The sequence below is a fragment of the Leishmania major genome, chromosome 15 (assembly GCF_000002725.2).
Source record: "Leishmania major strain Friedlin complete genome, chromosome 15".
Taxonomy (NCBI): Eukaryota; Euglenozoa; class Kinetoplastea; order Trypanosomatida; family Trypanosomatidae; genus Leishmania; species Leishmania major.
Window position 1 is genome coordinate 324,013 of NC_007256.2, and position 19,952 is coordinate 343,964.

At 59.9% G+C, this 19,952-nt stretch overlaps 2 protein-coding genes across 2 annotated transcripts; both read right to left on the minus strand.

Moving 5' to 3' along the window:
- Nucleotides 1-6,351: 6,351 nt before the first annotated feature.
- LMJF_15_0750 (hypothetical protein) lies at nt 6,352-8,385 on the minus strand (the record flags this gene model as incomplete). Its single annotated transcript, XM_001681936.1, has 1 exon — nt 6,352-8,385. The coding sequence occupies one exon, from the start codon at nt 8,383-8,385 to the stop codon at nt 6,352-6,354; it is 2,034 nt and encodes a 677-aa protein (XP_001681988.1).
- Nucleotides 8,386-11,743: 3,358 nt separating this feature from the next.
- ABCA7 (putative ATP-binding cassette protein subfamily A, member 7) lies at nt 11,744-19,819 on the minus strand (the record flags this gene model as incomplete). The annotated part of the gene is made up of 1 exon (XM_001681937.1): nt 11,744-19,819. One exon carries the CDS (start codon nt 19,817-19,819, stop codon nt 11,744-11,746), a length of 8,076 nt encoding a protein of 2,691 aa, XP_001681989.1.
- Nucleotides 19,820-19,952: the final 133 nt, after the last annotated feature.

Below are 19,952 nucleotides of genomic sequence, written 5' to 3' on the forward strand. Positions count from 1 at the left end.
CGCGTTCCCACACTAATCTTAAAAATCCAGCCCGAAAGCCGCAACTATTTAACAGCTGGCGCCGCTGAACTGGGCGAAAAGCACCAGCGCGCCCATCGAGAATCACAGCACCCCCGACCAACGCGCACACACACACACCAAGCAAGCAGTTTCTTTTTCAACCCACAACGCGGAAGTCACGACGAGCGTTCGGAAAGGCAAGCCTCGAAAGGCGACAAGGCGCCCACCTGCACCCAGCCGGCCGGCGCGCGCCCAACCCCACCTTTGAAGCACGGCAGGCCTAGGCAGCAAGCATCTTTCCACTTGGCCAAATAAACCCTCCCCAAAACAAGCCGAACCACAGAGCCTGCACGAAACCCCCACCCCCAAGGGCCGGGTGTCATCCCGCCCCTTTCACCTGAGCAAGCACAAACCGCCGTAGGCAAACAGAAGGGCACCCGCCCAAGGCACCCACAAAGGGAGAAACGCCGGGCACCCCCCAAAAGCGCATGTGCCTGGAGGGCCACCCGCCCCGACCCCACCAATAGAAAACCCACTGCCCACCAGGTGCTCTTTTTCGCGACGCCGCTTTCGACCAGCAATTTTCTGGAAACGGCGGTGCGCCACACCTTTTTTACAAACCCCCAAGACACCCCGAGGAACGCCCCAGCAGAACGGAGGCAAAACACCCAGAGAAAAATCCCCCACACCCAAACGTATGGTACGAAAAAACAGAGAAAACGCCGCGCGCCACACCAAACATTACCTGCGCAGTGCCAAAACCAGTCTGTAGGGCCCCCTGAATCCAAAATGGCGGCCGCCAAAAGCCCCCCCCCCCCGATCCCTTCACCAGGGACATTGCTTCCGACGCCCTGAAAGTCCCACTGCTGAGGGGAACGACGATGCCAGTGCCATGGGTCTTCAAGGTGTCGCAGCCGCAGACCATACCAAATAAACAACACCGAAGAAAACGATATCATGCAGACGAATGCTTCCTTCTTCTAGCCCTGTTCCCCCCGCCAAAGCCTGCCCCCCACGGCGCGACCCTTTCAAATGTTTTGACGCAGCCTCCCACCCAACCAGAATGAGTTTTTTCCCACGTATGAATGCAGCAAATGGCGACGCAATCTCCCCCGAAACCCCCTGCGGATGACCTTTTTTCCCACCACAAACGGGTGCTGGGTAACCTTTTGCGTAAATTGTGGGAAGACATGGCGCTTTGTCTCTTTTTTGCTTCGGCGGGAAAAGCACTTTTTCCTGGCAAGAAAAACCCTGACCCCTAGGCAAAAAGCCAAAGGACAGCCCCAAAGCCAAGAGCCGTTTCCACAGTCCCCGACGAAAACACTGAGCATGGCGGATAAAGACCCCAAAGCCCCGAACACAAAGGAAAGGACTTTTGAGAGAAAAATGCACTGACGGGGAAGAGAGGCAAGCGCGCCAAAGACCGCAAAAAACATTGCGGCGCCCCATGCCCGTCAAAAAAAAGGCGCGCTGAAAAAAAAGCCCCCCTGACCATAGCACCGGCGTTCAAAAATAGAGAGCAAACGATATAGATCTGGAAAAAACCCAAGAGCGCCAATGAGATCCCACCCCCAGCCTTGATGCGTCATCAAATCGGGGCCACAGCGGCCAGCGCAGAAACCGAAACACCTTTGCATCCCAGCCCCCAAAACACACAAACTTATCCCCCAGCAAGGCCCATCGCGCCACACTCCTCGTATCGCAAACCGCTTCCAGACAAAAGGGCCAACACAGGTTCCCAGCACCAGCAGACCCCGCAAACCCTTTGCGCTTACCAAAAGGCCTCCGCGTGGCGAAAAAGGGGGGGACTTTACACCGCCCCACCAGCACCAAGCGCCGGAAAAACCAACGCATCCCCAACAAGAAAAAAGCGCAGCCCCAATCTTTTTCGGCAGAAACATAGACCCGCCACAACCAGAACTAATGTTATAAAGCTGGCAATAAATACCAACCAAGTAGACACCACTTCCCGACGATTAAGGGGCCGAGTTAGGCTCCTCGCCGGGCCTCTCTTAACCACCCTGCCCGTTTCCCAGGCCCCACATCGCCTGGTACCAAGCAGTCGCGGGCACCTGCGCTATAGCAGGGCGCCGGCTCAGTCGTCCCAGCACCGCCCCTGACCCAAACTCTGCCCACCCACCCGCTGCACCGTCCAGGATCCCACCGCTGGCATCAGGAGCGATGGGGCGCTCTGAGGCCCATATGTCCTAAGCGCCAGGCTTTCAGCCGCCAGAAACAGGCCGGAATTTGGGGAACGCGTGTTGATTGGCCGCCTGCCTTACAAATCTGCAACCTGTAAAGTTTGTGCCGAAATCACGCCAGGAAGCCCGTCCTCAGGACACATAATTGGCCAAACTCGGCAAAAAAGCCGTGGTGGATCCCATTGTGGGAAAAGATTTTTAGTTGCAAAGAGCCCTTTAACAGCCAAAAGCAACAAGACTTCTGAAGAGGCACAACAAAGCAGAACTAGTTATGTGTGATTGGCGGTGATCTTTTTTGTCTCCCCAAGGTCTTTTTTCGCCTTTTGGTTATCGCCGCCAGACCGGGCCCCACGAAGGAGCAAGCGCCAACGCCACGCCGAACACCTTTTGTCACAAACCAAAGGGGGCCCCAAGCCAAAGAAGCCTAAACCAATGAACACCCTTCTGTTTAAGATGAATCAGGATAGTGCGAGGATGGTCGCGGCAGAAAAAGGTGCGCAAAGCCCGCCCTTTTTTTATCCAGAAACGTTTTTTTTTCGTTTGCCCGCCCCTTGCCGTTGCAGAAAAAAAATTGCGGGGCTTGTTATGGGGGTCTTTTGGAAATCGGCATGCGCTCTGTATATGAATAAACGCCCATATCTTCATTGGCTTGATACAAAAAGTAAAAGTAGAAGATCGCAACCTACAATTGCGGATCGTCTTTGCTTCACCGCCAAACTTGTCCCGGCGCCCAGCCCATCTTTTAGCAGCGGTTTTTGTTGAGCGAAACGCGGTGTCTCTTTTGTAACTGAAAACATGGCGCGGGAACGCATTGAAAAGAAGGCAAAGAAGATCCAAGATAGCGCAAGTTTCCCGGTTTCTTCTGCTTTTGTTACGCCCTTCTGGTGTTTTTGGCTCTTGGGTCTGGGGGTTGGGGGCGCCTTGTGGGAAAGACCCGGGGGTCGGCCTTTTCGGACATGGCTGCCCCGTCCCGAAGGTACGGGGGGGGGGGCTTTAAAGGCCGGCCCTGTTTGCTGCGCGCACATATATTTTTCAGAAAAGCAGCGAGCCCGAATGGCCCCGCTGAGAAAGCGGGGGCGCTTTCAAAGCATAAGTCACAAACCAAGGGTGTTTTTACCAAGGAACCCTGGGGGGGGGGGGCATGTTGAAAAAAGGGGAAAACACGGAAAGGGAAAGAAAAAGATAAAGATGAGCAACTAAAAAACACAAAGCCGCATGCGTTCCGAGGTTTGAAAAGGTTGAGGGTATGATTTGTGTATTGATCGGGTTTTCTTTTGCTTTGGGGTGCCGAAGAGGGGGTGTCAAAACCAAACTGGCCCGCAAAAGCGCTTGCAAACGCGCGCGTCATTCACCGAGGGGGGCTTCTTTGTGGGATGGGGTAAAACGGAATGCGCGTGAAGCTCTTGAAGAAGGTTGTCTTTGTAAAGTTTGGGCGGGGGTTTTGGGTGCGGGTGCCCTGGGGGTCAGCGGGAATTTCGGGATGGCCGGGCGTTTTTCCCTGGCCCTGGCCTGGGGGAGTCTTTCTGTGGTTGCCATCTGTGGCCTTGAAAAACCGAAAGGGCTGGCGGCATTCGGTTCAAGATCTTTTGTGGCGGTCAGAAATCAATCGGGGGATCGTGGTTGCGAGGTGCCTTTTTCTCTGAGAAGAAGGTTTTCTCCACAGAAATGCAACCGGCGCCGCCACATACTCTTTGCGGCTGCTTGGGGAGGGGGTGGTGGCGGGCGTCTTTTCCGGCACCCTTTCTCTTTGGCCCTGCTGTTTTCTTTTGCCGTTCAGGGGGTATGATGTGAAGCAAAAAAGGCCAAATAAGTCCGGATTTTTTCCTTACATAATTCACAAGCGGCTAAAAGTATGATGGAAACGGGGCGCTTGTATTTACAGCGCTTTGTTTCAGACCCAAGGTGTGTTCTCTAATTTTCGAGCCGGAAAGGGCCCCCCGTCTGTGGTTGCCGCCGTGCCAAAGAGGTGCTGCAAATTGGCTTCTGGGTCATTTTTTTCTGAGAAGAGGGTTCTTGCGGGGCGGCGGCGGCGGGGGTTTAAAAAGAAAAGGTGTGGCGCGTGGAAACCGGATGGTTTTTTTTTGGATTTTGGGGTTGGGGAAACCGCGGGCGGTGCTCCCGGGATGTTGTTTTTGTGGCGCTGGGATCGTTTGTGAGGTTTGCGCGGCCCTTTTTCCGTTTGGTCTTTTCGGTGCGAGGGGTGGGTTGGGTCTGGTGGTGGGCGATTGTGGGCGCCCCCGGTGTCGTTAAACCTGCTTTGGCGTTTTTCGGAATCCCCGTCGCGGATGTGTTCGCCATCGCTGGTTTTTAAAAGGGCCCTGTGCCCCGGTGCACTGGGCTATTCTTCCCCTTCCCCCACGCCTCAGGGGGAAATGGGCATTTTCGGCCACGGTGTGCTTTGGGCGTGCGTGGGGGGGGGGTTCGAAACGATGGGGGGCTGCCTCTCAGGTGGAAAATGGCGTGGGGCGCGCGCCACCCTCGGTTGCGTTATTCGAAAAACGGCGCGGCCTCTTTGGGGGCTTGGGGCCGGGTTTTTGTAAGGTTTCGGGGCATATCAAAAGGCGGCGCAGCCGCAAGGCGGGCTGCTGGGGCGCCTTTTTGCGGGATGGCTGCGTTTGCTTTCGCCGGCGCCGGCCCGCCTCTAGTGATGTCGGGGTGGGGCGGTCGCGGCGTGTGGGGCTCGGGGCACCTCGTCCCTGGTGGTTTTGGCGGTGGGGTGCTTGGTGGTCCTAGGTTGTGTCGCCCGGCCCTGGCTGCCTGGCGTGGTTTGGGGGTCCTGGGCCACCCCGGAGGGTGGGGCGGCCTGCCCGGCGGACAGGTGGGGCCGAGGAAAATTCGGTTTCCGTTTTCTGCGGCAAGGTGGGGTGTTGTGAATGATTTTCGCGCCGGTTGTTGTGGGCGGTTGGTGCCTTCGCTCGGCGTAGGGTTCGTTGCCGCGGAGGGGGGGGGTTTGCCGGCTCGGGCGCGCTTTTGGCTCGCTCTGGGTCTGTGCGGTGGGTGGCTTTTTCTTTGGGGGCTGCTGGGATTTGCAAGCCCGCTTTTGCTGCGCCGTGGTGGGCCAGGGGGTGGGGTTTTAATGCGGTGTACTGTTTGTCTCTGCGCTGGCGTGTTTTTGGGTGTTTTTGTCTATGCCTTTCGGCCTGTCGGGTGGTGGTGGTGGTGATGAACAGTGGCGCTGTGGGTTGGTTTTTCTCTGCTGGGGACTCTTTTTAGCAGCCGTTAGCGGTCGGCGCGGCTGTTCTTGGTTGTGGTTTTGTCTTCTGGGGGTGTTGTGTTTCGGCGCTTTCCGCGTGTGTGTGTGGGGGGGGGGTTGGGGGCGGGCGGTCCCCGGCGTGGGTGGCTGGTGCGCCTCTCCGCCTGCGGGGGGGGGCTTTGCGCTTGTCTGCCGCGTTGCCCTGCCCTTTGCCCTCGGCGGCCCCGGGCGCTCTTGCTTTCGGTTGGGCCGCCGTCGCCCCGCTGCCGGGCCAAGGGCCCCGCAGAAAGCCCCCGCGGGTGTTTTGGCGGCGCGGCCACCGCCGGGTGCCAGGGTAGCGGGGCTTTCGGCAGCGCGCCAAAGTGGGGAGGCGGAGGGGGGGGGCGAGAGCGTGGAAGGCAGTGGGTGGGCGAAGGGGTGCGGTGGCCGCGGCGCTGGTGTGCATGTGCGCGGCCGTGCGTGTCTGGCGGCATGGTGCCGTGTGTCACGTCGTGCGGTTGTTGCGAGGCGAAGGCGTGCACTGGTCGGCGGAGGGTTTGACCACCACGAAACTGTGCGGTTGGGTTTTCTCAAAAGAGGCACATGGCCACCGCTTGGGTCGCGTTTTATGGTTGACTGAGGGACACCTGGTCCGCTCAACCGCGGTGCATGACGGTGCTTGCTGTGGTGAGGCAGCTGCACGCTTGATTTGGGTTGGGCGGCAGTGCGACTGGCAAACAAACAGGCGTTAAAAAGACAGCAGTGGTGTGCTGTGCTACAGGAAGGGTGCAGTACGCATGCCGAGGGGCTGGACACCAGATGCTCGCACATGTACACTCGGATGCACACACACGCACAGATGCCACGGCGACACGGTGCGCAACGGGCGGCAGACCATGACGATTAGAGTGCGAAAGCATTACGCCCGAAAGGCACAGAGCGGCAGCACCATCTTCTCTTCTTTCCCCTGCCCTCCGCTCACAACTGCAAGCTGTCCGTTCGGCTGCTTGACGCCGACTGGATCGTGAAGTTAAAGTGCAGGAGGACGTCGTGGTCAGGCGGAGGCAGCGATCGGGTGAGGCGCCCCTCCTCCGCGCTCGACAGTTCGTAGGAGTGCACACTTTCCGATGACGCGGCGTCGCGCGTCTCGTTGCCGCTTCTGGTGCTGTCCACTCCGTCGTCGTCCATTCGAGTTGGGGGTGCTCCTCGGCACAGTGTCCCGTGACGACTCCGAGGACGACGGCGCTGCTTCGTTTCTTCCCACCACTGTAGCAGTAGCGTCGACCAGGCCTGCAGGACAACTTCCTCCGTTATGAACGGGTCCGCTGTCGTCGCCGGTATCGGGGAGACTGCTGACGCCGCGGGTACGGTGAGCACATTAGGTTGCCAAGCGTCCGTCGGCCCACCATCAAGCACCCCACTCCCACTTCCGACCGGTGAGGCTGCTGCTGCCACAGCAGCTGCTACCGCCTGATGTGCATCTGCGAAAGACGGACACAGATGCATGTTGCCCAGCCGCTGCTGTACTTCGGGCTTACTCGCGAAAATCACCATATACGCCCACCATCGCTCGAGGATTTGGCGGTACTGGGCGACCATGGCACGCCGCTCTGGTATGGTTTGGCCCGACATGCCGCTGATGCGGGTTTTATCGGACACATTGACTGCTGCAGCTGCTTTGCATGGCGCGGCGCCGTCCGAGGCCTCGTCGTCTTCGGCAGCACTCAAGGCGCCCAAATCGCTGGCAGACCGACGGGGTTCGGCACGCTCACTGGTAGACGCTCGCAGCACCGCCTCCACGTTGCCTCGCTCCATCGCTGGAGCAGCTCCGCCACTGCTGTGGCCCCCTCCGTGAGCGATTCCCTGCTGCTGCTGCTGCGTGATGCTGTTGCTGCTCGTGTCCTCGCCCATCGTCGTGGCACCAGAAGAGTGCCGATCAGACGCGTTCGTCTCCCACAGCATGAGGAACCCCTCAAACGTCGGCGGCGGCGGCAGTACTTTGAAACGAAAGGGTCGCTCATGTGCCTGCTGTAGGTCGTCAAGGCCCGCCAGCGCACCGAGACTCGTCGCTGTTGCCGTGGTCGGTGTCGCGACTGCTCCCGGCGAGGGAAGCGACGGGGGAGCGGTGGTGGTGGCGAAGGGCACCAGGTCCTCTGGTGTCGCAGCGTTAGCCCCAACAGAGAGCAAGTGCAGTTGCTGCTGCTGGTGCTGTTGGAGGGGTGAGGGGATGCCGCCGCTACCGTAACCAGCTGGCGAGTGTGGAGAGGTGGGATAGGCGTCTACCGGAGGCGGCGCTCTGTGTGACAGAGGGGGGCACGTGGTGAAGGGCGTGATGGCCGCCGTTCTGTGCAGCTGCTGCGGATCTGGAGAGGAGGGGGACAAGATCGACGCCGCCGACGTCGTGTCCACAAAAACAGGCTGCAGTCGCTGGGCCAGGGGGAGGGGGCTGCTGGTGCTGTGACCGCTGTTGTCGTTACTGCTCAGCACACTGGGTCGACGGTGCGCAGGCGACGAAGAAGTCAGCGCCGTCAGGAAGAGACCAGGTACACTGGCGGCGGCGCTAGTTTCGGGGAGAAGTCCGTGCAGCTGTGTCGCGTTCGGGTTGTTCAGCTCCGACAAGGACGAATGCTTTGACAGGGAAGGAGCGACATGGTGGTGCTGTTGCGGTTGCATGGATGTCATGGGGGACTGCGCACCGGGAGGGCCACCCACATCCACAAGGCTCGCCGAGGTGAGAGCGTACATGTTCACGGCGGGCGGCTTATGCTGAAGCAGACGTTGCTGGAGGTCACATTGCTGGTGCTGATCAGCAGTAAGGATGGTGGCTGCAGTAGAAGGATTGTATGGCCCGGGAGAGATGGAGTACTGCCCATGCTCTTGCGACGACGCCGTCGGCATCTGTGCAGGGCGCGATTGCTGTTGCAGCAGATGATGCTGTCGCTGATGCTGCTGCTGGGGCGGGGCAGCCGGCATGCTGCTGCTGCCGCAGTCATCGCGAGGAAAGGACATCATCGCCTGCGTTGCACAGCGTCCTTGGAGCCGTGCTTTCCCGCCTTCTTTGTACCTCAAGCTGCCGGACCAACGCCCGCCCTCGACCTTCTTGTCTCTCTCTCTCTCTCTGTGGCGATGAGAGGAAGACACAGGGAAAGAAAGGGAGCACACGCACACGCACACGCACACGCACACGCACAGGCACAGGCTGACAACGGCAAAGAATGGGCTGATCACCTCCCGTGCGAGGGATGGCGGCTACGCAGACAAAGGCAGGACGGAGAAGCAGAAAACAAACCCACGAAGGAAAAGGAACAAGAGAAACACTGGATGTGATAGACACACACACACACACACACACACAAACATGCCCATGCACACAGCTCGAAAAGATTTCGTTGCGCCAATGATGGCGGAGAACGAATACGGAAGGAGATAGAGAGAGAGATACGTAGCGTGACGCAATCGCTGACGCAGCGGCGAACCACAAAAAAAGGAGAGGGAAGGTGCCACGGGGGGGGGGGCGGGGCGGGGCCCTGTGGGGGAGGGGGAGGGGGAGGGGGAGGGAGGTAGGCGAGAATGGTAGAGCAATGCAAACGCGCAAGGAAGAGATCAAACACGAAAAAGAAATCGAGGGGAGTAGGAGGAGGAAGACAGAGGGGAGGATGGATGGATGGGTGGGTTAAGGAGGCCGCTAGCGAGAGGGACGGTGAGGCAGGCCAGGCGGGACGGGTGGTGGTGATGGTGGGGAGTGTACTGATGCAACAGATGAAAACAAAGAGAAAGGATGGCCAAAGAAGTTAAGATGTTGGGGGGGGGGTGCGTAGAGGGAGGAGGGAGGAGGATGAGGTGGGAAGACGGGGGGTGGGTAATGAGACTGGGGAAAGGTGGTGCGTGTCGAAGAAGAGAGACAACAACAACAAACGGCCACGCGCACAGGTAAGGAGCGACGGCGGAGAAAAGGGCAATGGAGGGTGACGCGCAAAAAGAGAGAGGCGATTGCGGGGGGGGGGAGGGTATCAAGAGCGGTGCAGACCCAGCACGGGGCACACCACTGCACGCTGCACACGCACGGGACACACCCTTGTCGCAAAGGCGACCAGCAAGCACCAAAGAGAAAAGAGAGAGAGAGAGAGAGCGCGGGAGCAAGTCGGTAAACGAAGAGCAAGGCGTAACAACAACCAAAAAACACACCGTACGCACGCACAGGAAAGGGAGGCACGCGTAATGGCAGAGGGGGGGGGAGGGGATGGAGAAGGCGAAGAAACCGTAAAACACAGATAATAAAGAGTACCAATGTATTGAGGGGGGGGGGGGGGACGCGCGCACACATACACACGAACGCAAAGGATGAGGAAGGAGAGAGAGAGAGAGACGGGGAGCTCAGCACACAGGAAGGAGGGCGCGAGAGAGGTCCTCTCGGGGGATACCGAATGGGATATACGCGACGAAAAAAGACCGACGAGAAGGAGAACGAAAAGCAACGACAGCAAAAAAAAAAAAACTAAAGAGAGAAAGGTACGACGGAGAGAAGCGAGAACCCCAGTATTCGCAGACAGACGTGCATGCGTGCGCCCAACACAAATACAAGAACACAGGGAAGAGAAGGAATATTTCGAAGAATGAGAAGGGGGGGGGGGAAGAACCAGAGGAAACAAGCAACGAGAAGAATAGGAGGCTGTGTATGTGTGTGCGAGTTCACAGACACACGCAAAGGCTGTGTGTGCAGTGGATACGTGGATCTCTCTTCGTCTGCAACCTCACTCCCCCTACCCGACTAAAGGAGGGAAAACAAAGGAAAACAAGAAGGTGTCCGTGTATCAGCGTGTGCGCACTTGTGCGTGTAGACGCGTTATTGGCGGCGTGCGATCGCCACACCCTTCTTTTTGCTGTCACGCGGCCTCGTCGTTCGTCAATGACTTCAAGCTTGTGTTGCTGTAGCGACTGCCGTCTTCACCCACACTCTTCTGCACGTTGAAAATCTCCACCTATCGATTGCCTTTGCGATGGCAAGTTGTCACTGTTCTGGCCCAGGCTGGCTGGATGAATGATGGCTACACGTGCACAGACAGCGCCACAACACTTTTTACGCCTACGCACAGAGAAAGATCGAGGTCAGGGAAGGAAGGAAGGGAGGGGGGGGGTGCGGCGGGTCAAACGTTCCCCAAACTTTCGGACTCGCTACTGCCTTCTTTCACGGCTGCCTCTTTTTGTTCTTTCCAGAGGAGGGGATGAGGGATGAGGGGGGCAGACGCAGTGTCTTGGATATGTGTGTCTCCGCTTTATCGCCCACAAGAAACCCCTTTCCGTACGTTCGTCCTCCTCTTTCGGTGTTGGTGGACACGTGTAGGTATGCGCGTGTGCATATGTCGGTGTCTGGTGTGTGCGCGGTGACGCACCACAATGACCACCACCGCTACAACCGCTGCTGTGTACTTTCAAAAAAAAAAAACAATGTTGATCGAGGGGGTCCGTTGCTGTATCGGTGAGTGCGAGTGTCTGCGCGTCGTCGTATTCGTTGTCGGTTCCTTCTCCCAGCGGATGAGACCGAGCAAGAACCCGATAAATGGAGAGTAGGGTACACAGAGGGAGAGAAAGAGGGTGTCAAGAGCCGAGAGAGGCCAGCCGACTCGTCTGCTCTCTGAGAGACAGGCCGACAGGGCTGGGTCGTGGGTGTGTGCGTGTGCGGGTGGAAAGAAAGAGTACCGCAACCGCATCATAGATGCTTTTGTTTTCCTCCCCATTCTTTTGTGTTTGCTCCAACGTATGCGCAATCTCTTCCATACAACCGGCGTCCAACCCCCCTCCCCCCCGCCCCGCCAGTCTCACAGGCCCCACATCGCCTGGTACCAAGCAGTCGCGGGCACCTGCGCTATAGCAGGGCGCCGGCTCAGTCGTCCCAGCACCGCCCCTGACCCAAACTCTGCCCACCCACCCGCTGCACCGTCCAGGATCCCACCGCTGGCATCAGGAGCGATGGGGCGCTCTGAGGCCCATATGTCCTAAGCACCCCAAGCTGCTCCCCACAGACAGCGTACGTATGAATGTATGTGCGTGCGTGTGTGTGTGGGGGGGAGAGGAGGTGTACGGGAGACCCTGGGATACCACGCATTACGAGATGTGTGTGTGTGTGTGTCCCCCTTCTCTCCCTGTGTGTCTTGGCGAGAAAAGATCAGAAGAAAGGTATCAGAAAACCAGAAGGAAAACAGAGCGACCGAATGCAGGAGGCGTGTCGAAGAAAAGTGACACACACACATATATATATATATGTATACTATACATATATATATATATATATATATGCACATTTTTTTGGCCGCATGTGCGTATTAGCAGCCGTAGCCCGATCACACGTGTCTGTCACTTCTCTCGCTACGTCTCAAGGTGTGCTCTCATGATCCGGCTGTGCCACCCGCTGCTGCTTCGACGTGGTAAGGTGCAGCTCAGCGGCCTCAGTGCGAAGTCGCCACAAGGCGCGTAGACGGCGGTACTCGGGGAAGGTCACACGTGGCGCCGCCGTGCCGCCAGGAAGGCCGCCGTATGACGGCATACTCAGCCGACGCCGTGACGGCGACGCACCGCTATCAATCATCGCTGCGGCCGGGCTCCGCGCAATGAAAGACGCGCGGCTGCCCCGTCGCTGCAGCAGATGGCCATGAGGGGTCACACCGCTGCATGTGTTTGAGTTGACGACGAAGGTTGTAGACTGACTAGTTGGGGAGGCGGCGCTGGCGCGGTTGTGACGGCGGTCTTGATCGAGTGTTTCCTCGGCACTACACACGCGCAGGAACACCTGCTCGAGTGACACTTGCGACACACTGTACTCCGTGATACCTAGCTCCGCCTGTGCGGCGCGGAGTGTCTCAAACACCTCGGACAGACGCACGATCGGCGGCGACTTTTCGGCTGCGTTCGTGGCACTGTGCTGACCGACGTAGTTCTTCGCGCTAACTAGCGGCGTCTGGACAAGCTGTATACTGCGCCGGCTTCGCTTCTGCTGCTGCTGCAGGAGCTGCTGCATGGCATCCGCCACGTCGCGGGTCGCTGGCAGAGTGTAGATGTACCGCTCGTCGTTGAAGACTTCGATGAGCAGTGCCGATGGGAATGTCTTGAGCATGAACTGAAAGATGTCGTCGGAGGTGTCGATGAGGTCGTTGCCGGCGTAGGAGGTGGACATGCGACGACCCAGCGCGGAGTTGATTGTGCTGCCCTGGCTGTTGTTGCTCAGGCCGTGCGCAGTACTTGCGTTTGACCGTTGGGAGTCCGCCACCGATGAGACACCAGCCCCCGCAGCGGCGCGCTGACGCTGCTCTTCGCGGCGCTTCTGCGCGCAACGACGTGCCCCCGGCGACACGCGCAGCGTCAGCTCATACGCATTGCTGGCGTACTTGTGCTTCAAGTGCGGCATGTCACCGAGGCAGCGTAGACCACCATCCACCATGATACCGACGCAGTCCGCGAGGGCTTCTACCTCACCCAGATGGTGCGTCGTGAGAATGACGCAGCATTTGCGAGAGATGCGATCGATCGCACGCCAGAGCAGCTGCCGCGCCAGCGGGTCCATGCCGGAGGTTGGTTCGTCCAGGCACAACACCTTGGGTGCGCCGATCAGCGCGATGGCCACACTCAGCTTGCGCCGGTTGCCGCCGGAGAGCTGCCTAGCGGAGGCATGACGGTACTGCGTGAGGTTGCAGATGGTCAGGAGGCTGGTGACGAGGCTTTCCAGCTGCCCGACGGGTACACCGCGCACCATGGCGTAGAGATGCAGGTGCTCCGTCACAGTGAGCAGGTCGAGACATGCGTCGAACTGCGGGCAGTACCCAAGACACCGAGCAGCGCGGCGGCTCTCGCGCACCACGTCGTTGCCGCACACATACGCACGACCGCTCGTCGGCAGCTGCTCCTGCGTGATGATGGACAGCGCGGAGCTCTTGCCCGCACCGTTCGTTCCGAGGAAGCCGAATACCTCGCCGTGCATGATGCTGAGTGTTAGCGCACTCACTGCCACCTTCCGCGGCGCGCGGTAGACCTTGCGAAGATCGACAAGACGCACAGCATCACACGACGCCACCGTCGGCTCAGTCTCTTGTTGGCACTTCTCCCCGCTGTCGCTGCCCGTCAGCTGGCGTGAGTGGCGGCGCGAGGAGGCAGCTCTGATGGACAGCGCCGTCTGCTCAGCAAGGTGCTGCCGCTCGGCCTGGTAGACGGCGCCGCGTTCCTCCTCGACGTCGCTGTCCTCCTCCTTCCGCCGCCGCAGCACCTCCGCCTTGCACCACCGCGGCGGCGGGTAGACCATGTCGGGCAGTGTGGCGCTGTTTGCCCGGTTGCTCACAGACCGACCACTCATCAGCTGTTCCTGACTCTGCGGTGCCCCTGTAACACCCATCAGTGTGGGTCCAGTCAACCCCACGACACCGCCTCCCAGGTTTGCGTCAACAGCTGAAATCGGGGACATGGGCAGCGGGGTCGCATTCGACGCCACTGGCTCCTCTGCCCACTCCTTGTGTGGAGAACGATGGGGGTCTGGGGCGATGACTTTGGCCCGTAGCGATGCGTTTTGCACCAACACACTCGTCCCCGCGGCCGCCACCTCCGCCGTCTCGGTGGCGCCGATGGCCGGAGAGTCGTTGTCGTGGCTTCGCAGAATGGGCGACACAGCGTTTGGGGGTGGGGCCCTGGGCGACGCCACAGCGGCGCTCACAGGCGTAGCGCTGGTGTCATCCACTGTGACGGCAGCCGCGTCAGGCATCGGTGCCCACCGGCCTCGTTGATCTGCCCTTTGCGTGCGATGACGCCAGCACCGCGAGCCACCGCAGCAGCGGCACCACCACGCACCCCACCCAACACTGAGTTGGTCGATGACCGCGCGTCGGTTGGGGTGATCCCAGAGCAGGGTGATGGCGGCGAAGATGGGGGCCTCGACGGCCATGTAGATGTCAGGCCAGCCCGTGACGGACATGCTCCACGCCGTCAAGGACGGGTCCGTCATCTTCTGCTCCAGCAGCGCCAGGTTGAGGATCACCTCACCAATGGAGTAGGGCGGCAGCAAGCGGAAGACCCACCGCAGCGTGTTCGACGCCGAGAGCGTTTTTTCGAGCAGGCTCAACACGAACACCAGTATAACGCACAGGAATCCGGTGAGGAAGCTCACGCCCAGCACGACGATCTGCGCCGTCGTGTGCTCCGTAAAGGCAAAGCTCACCATGTAGGAGCACCAGCAGTAGCAAACACCGTACGTGGAGAAGGAGGCAATGGTGGCCCCGATCGTCTCGCCGCCGACGTACTCCCAGCGCTGGAAGATAAGAAAGGTGACGACGATGAAGATCATGGACACGACGTAGGCGGTGAAGTCGAACAGGAAATTGCCGATCCAGTAGACGAGGTAGAGGAGCCCCGAGGCCGTCTGCAGGTGCCGCGCGCGTGACTCATACTCCTTTGCCACCCACGCCACCGGATTAGCCGGCAGGAATGTGAACGGGATCAGAAAAATAGTGCCGATGAGAATGCTGGAGATGGCGCTTGTTGCCTGTGTAGCCTTCGCATCCTGCGGCAGCCCTGTCAGGCTCATCGTGTAGGTGGCCGCGGCCGCATCAGCGCTCGTACCGAGGGCGCCAAAGTACGCTATGGCGTACATCATGTGCATCGCAATCGGAAGACTGTTGCGCGAGGAGGTGTTGTACAGAAGCGTGTTGACTTGCCGCGTGCCGATGACATCCTGGTAGAAGAAGGTCAGATAGAGCTGTAAGTCGGGGTCGCCGCACTGCAGGCTCATGAAGCGGTTGCGGCTGTGAGTGAACCACGTGTCAAGCAGCTCATTGGACATATCCGTGGAGCTGACGAAGTTGGGGTCACTGAAGGACACCTTGCTAAAGTTGTGCCCATACTCGTGCATGTGCGCCACATCCCCCATGTACTTTGTGCAGCCCGACACCTGCATCGCCGACTCCACATCAAAAACGGAGGGAGAGAGGTACAGCGTCCCTTCATTGCCGCCCTCCACCAGCTGCAGCAGCATCGCCAAGAGGATGCAGAGGATCGGGCAGACAATCTGAAAGAAGTGCATGCGAGGGTCGCGTATGGCGCAGAAGAAGCGCTTGTACATCATACCACGCAGCTGCAGCCCCCACAGGCACCAGCGCTGCGACGTCTGCCGCGACTGCCAGACATTGGTGAGGTGATGGTCGGTGACCAGCTTGTAGAGGAAGGCTTCGCTGCGAACACTCGGGTTCGTCCCTGCTGCGGCTGCTGCGGCGGCGGTGGTGGTGGTGGCGGGGACGGGGACGGGGACGGGGGCAGCACTTGTTTGCGCGGTGCTTTCGCTCACCATGGCCTCTGAGAGCGGAGGGCAGGGCGCTCTGTCTGGACGGTGGACGCGAGCCGCCACTGTGGCCACCCCAGGGATGTCGCTACTGGAGACGGCCGTTGTGGTGCTTCCCTGGTGGTGGTGCTGCTGCGCCGTCAGTGCGGCGGTGGTGGTCCTCCGCACTGACGGCGCAGGACCGGCAAGTGGTCTGTTTGCCGCTGCACAACAGTCCGCCGAGCCAACGACCTCCTGAGGAAATTGGGCCGACAAGCTTGAGGCGCCATCGGCGCTCTCGTGGTAGTTAAAGCTTCTGCTGCGGCTCTCCCGTTGCCGCAGTCCCGTGACGCTCGCGTTGTTGTTCTTGGCGACACTGGCAACATGTACCCCGTCCGTGTCACCGCCGTCGGGTCCTGTGGACGCCATCGACCTCGCGCCGACAACGTCACTTGGTGCCTGAGGTTGTGTGGGGCTCGCGGCCGCCAAGTCCGCCATCGGGTATTCATCGCCATTGCTCGGCTCCGCGTTGTTGCCGTAGTTCAGCATCGATTCGCTGTTGAGGTAGTGCAGCGAGGCCCGCGACATACGGCGGTTCACAAAGCGGTGCACTAACGGAGACGAGGGGGCCGCTGGGGGTCCGCTGCAGGTGCGGCCGCCGTCTTTTTCGCCAGAGACCTGCTCTCGCGCCGCCGCCTCGTCCGCCGCACGCACCACTGCCACCTGTGAAGATGGCGCAATCTGGTGCTCGACGACACGCATGAATACATCCTCCAGCGTCGGCGCCCGCAGCGCGTAGCCGCGGATGCGCAGCTGCCGGTTGCCGCGCGACTCCATATCCTTCAAAAACTCTGGCAGGCGAGCATCGGTGCCGAGTCGCAGCTCGTACTCCACCTCCGCATCCGTCTGCAGCACCAACATCGAATCCGGGAGGTGCGACATGACGAGCTGATGAAGCTCAGCCCACACCGCAGCAACCTTGGCCTGTCGCGCCGCATCGCCATCCTCCTGCGTCGGGACGGGAGTGAGATCGAAGCGAAGCGTGTAACCGACCCCAGCATACTGGCGCAGGAACGCAGTGCTGCCGGCGCACTGCAGCACACCCTCTGTCACAATGGCGATGTTGTCACCAAGCAGGTCCGCTTCATCCATGGAGTGCGTCGTGAGCATAATCGTATGGTGCTGGGCCATGGCGCGCAGAAGAGACCACGTGTGACGTCGCGCAGCCGCGTCCATGCCCGCGGTTGGCTCGTCGAGGAGGACGACGCGGTTGCGGCCCACGAAGGCGATTGCGACGGACAGCTTCCGCTTCTGGCCACCCGACATCTGCGCTGGAATAGCGTCCACCTTTTCCTCAAGATCAACGGCACGGAGAATGTCCACGACGGCGTCCTCCAGTTCGGCCCCACGCAGCCCCTTGATCTTGCCGTAGAACTCGAGGTGCTCGCGACAGGTCAGGTCAGGCCACAGGATGTTGTGCTGCGGGCAGTAGCCGATCTCGTGCCGCGCTTCAGCCACATTCTGGGTTATCGAGTGGCCTTCAATGAAGCAGTCGCCGCTGTCGGCGGCCAGCATGCCGGTGATCATGTTGATTGTCGTCGACTTACCAGCACCGTTCGGTCCCAGCAACACCGCGATTTCGCCACGATACATGTTCCACGACACGTTATCCACCGCCGCAAAACGCTTGCCGTTGCGCTGGAAGTACTTGCAGAGATGACTGATGCGAACACCGATGACCTTCTCGTCGTCGGTCGAGGCGTCGCGACTGATACGGGGGTCGAAGGCGAGAGCACTGGGTCGCTGCTGCTTCTGTGACGTCGCCGTCGCCGCGCCGCTCTCGGGCCGCTCCTTGGTCGGCCTCACGACATCTAGCGTCGTTGTCGTCCTCGTCGGTTCAGGGGCAGGCTCAGATGCACTCTCACGCTGAGCATCCCTGCGGCAGCTGCCGCAGGTCCCCTTCAGCCACACCCACGGCTCGATGATGAAGAAGAGCGGGTGCTTCCGGGTACCCCACTCCTGCGGCAGCACAGCATTGAGGTAGATCATGAGCAGCAGGTAAAGGATGCAGTCGCACGCGAGGATGAGCATGATGAGGTACGGCTCGGCGCTGAAGTACGGGCTGTGGAAGTGGTGCATTTGAAAGCCGCCGCCCGCCTCGACGATGAAGACATCCGTCAGAAGCGAGGCGAGTGCGGCGGGGGAGAGAAGCGACAGGCCAATGACGATGCTGCGGTTCGCCGTGCCCATGACGAAGATCGGCACCGAGAGGACAAAGTAGATCAGCGGTGACACCAGCGTCGCCATGCGAGCACGGCTCAAGAAGGCAGAGACGAGGCCGCACAATGGGATCAGCGTGAGAGAGTACACGAACAGAATAATGAAGACAGCGAAGGGGTTCGAGCGCGGCGCGACGACGGCGCACAGGAGCACCGTCAGAAGGATGGAGATGAGCACATACTCGAAGAAGATGACCAAGAGAAAATTCAGCCAGAGGGAGGAGCGCCTCAGCCCCATAATACAGACGGACTCCTGGATGCACAGTTCCTTTTCCAGCACCACGCGCTTGGTCACCTGAGCGAAGGGGTAGAGGAGAGACATCACCATTACGAGGGCGACGAGGGAGGGGGAGAGCGAGAGCAGATACGGCGTATGTGCGGCGATGGTGGGGTAGGAGACGATGACGGGGTAGATCTCCTTCAACGTGTACGGACTGACCGCGCCGCTGTGGAGGTTGGCTAGCGCTCCTGCCTCCGCCCTGCTCACGTAGAAGTACGTGTACAACATCTGCTGCAGCGACAGAAAGCCAGAGGCGAGGAACATGTCGGTGCCGTCGTACGTGAAGCCTCCGCGAAACTCCAGCGATACTGTCGGCGGCGACAGTGACGGCAACGCGGAGCTGTGCAGCTGTACTTGCACATCAAAGCCATCTGTAATGTCGTTGACGATGATCAGGCCCCAGGTGGAGTTGAGAGCCTCATCTGAACCGTTGGCCTTTATCGCTGCGTGCGCCTCTTCGACTGTGTCGAAGACACCACCGTAGACATACTCGAACATGGCGCAATGCTTGTGAAAGTATTCGATCAGCGCCGCCGGCGTGTTCGCCGCGGGGGCGAAGTACAGTAGTCCCGAGTATGAGATGGAGTCGAAGCGAGTCGTGGCGGACAAGCCGATGCCAATGTTCGAGAGTGCCGCCAAAGCGGTGCGGGAACGGGAGTCCTTGGCGAGGCCGGCCTTCTTGGCCATCCACTGGTGCACGATGATTGAGTCGAGGGACGGTAGCGAGATGATGATGCCCATAAGGGAGTTTAGGTAGTGCTTCACCACCGTCGCAGGTTTCTCGAAGCCGCAAAAGTAGCACAACCCGTACACCGGAATTTCCGACTCGTCGCCGTCGCAGGAGTAGGAAAAATTAAGGTCGGCGCACGAGTGCAGGCCGTTGATCGGTCGCGTCGTGTCGTTGTAGCAAATATACGTCATGTAGTCGTGCAAGTTCAGCTGGTAGCTGTACATGATGGGGGCTGTGAAGACGGTCTCGGGGATGGAATTGGTGCCGAAGGCGACGTTCAGGATGATCAGGAGAACGACAAAGAGCAGCGGCGAAACGACCTCGGTGATGATGAGCAGCTTCTGGCGCATGTACTGCTGCCCGGTGCGCTGGAGCAGCGCCAGCACCTGTGTCCACCGCGACATCTGCACGCCGCCGGTCTTAGTGATCACGCTGTACGGCTCCAGCTGAGCTGCAGACACGGAGAGCGTGCCGTGCAGCTCGTTGCTGTGGCCTAACGACACGGGGTCGCCGTCGGCGCGGTTCCAAAGCCCGTCGCTCAGCTCTGCCGAGCGTGGCTCCGAGAGTGGTTCCAATGCCAGCAGGAAGCGAACTCGTGACGCACGGCGCTCCGCAGCGGCAGGCGGTTGCCGTGCCGCTGCGGCGACAGGGTTGGGAGTCTCGGCCTTCAGCACGTCCTCACTTTTACTGCTGCTAAATGGCGCCGCCGGCGAGACGAGCTCCTGCGCTGTGGGAAAAACATAGCTATGCAGCGGAGGGGACGGTGGGGCTTCAGGGCTTGCAGCTGCCACGGCGACTGCGCCAGTCTTCGCGCCCCCGTCACTCTGGCGAGTGGCTGCGTCCCTGCTGCCTTTGCTCGTCGGCTGCATCGTGCCGTTATCTGTCCGGCGGCGTCGGTGAGTCTGTGCAGATGGAAGGTTGCAGAGAGGGTGTGCTAGGGATGACCGGGGAGACCCCGAACGAAGAACAAAGAAATACCCCCCAAAGAATAAAGGCGCCTAG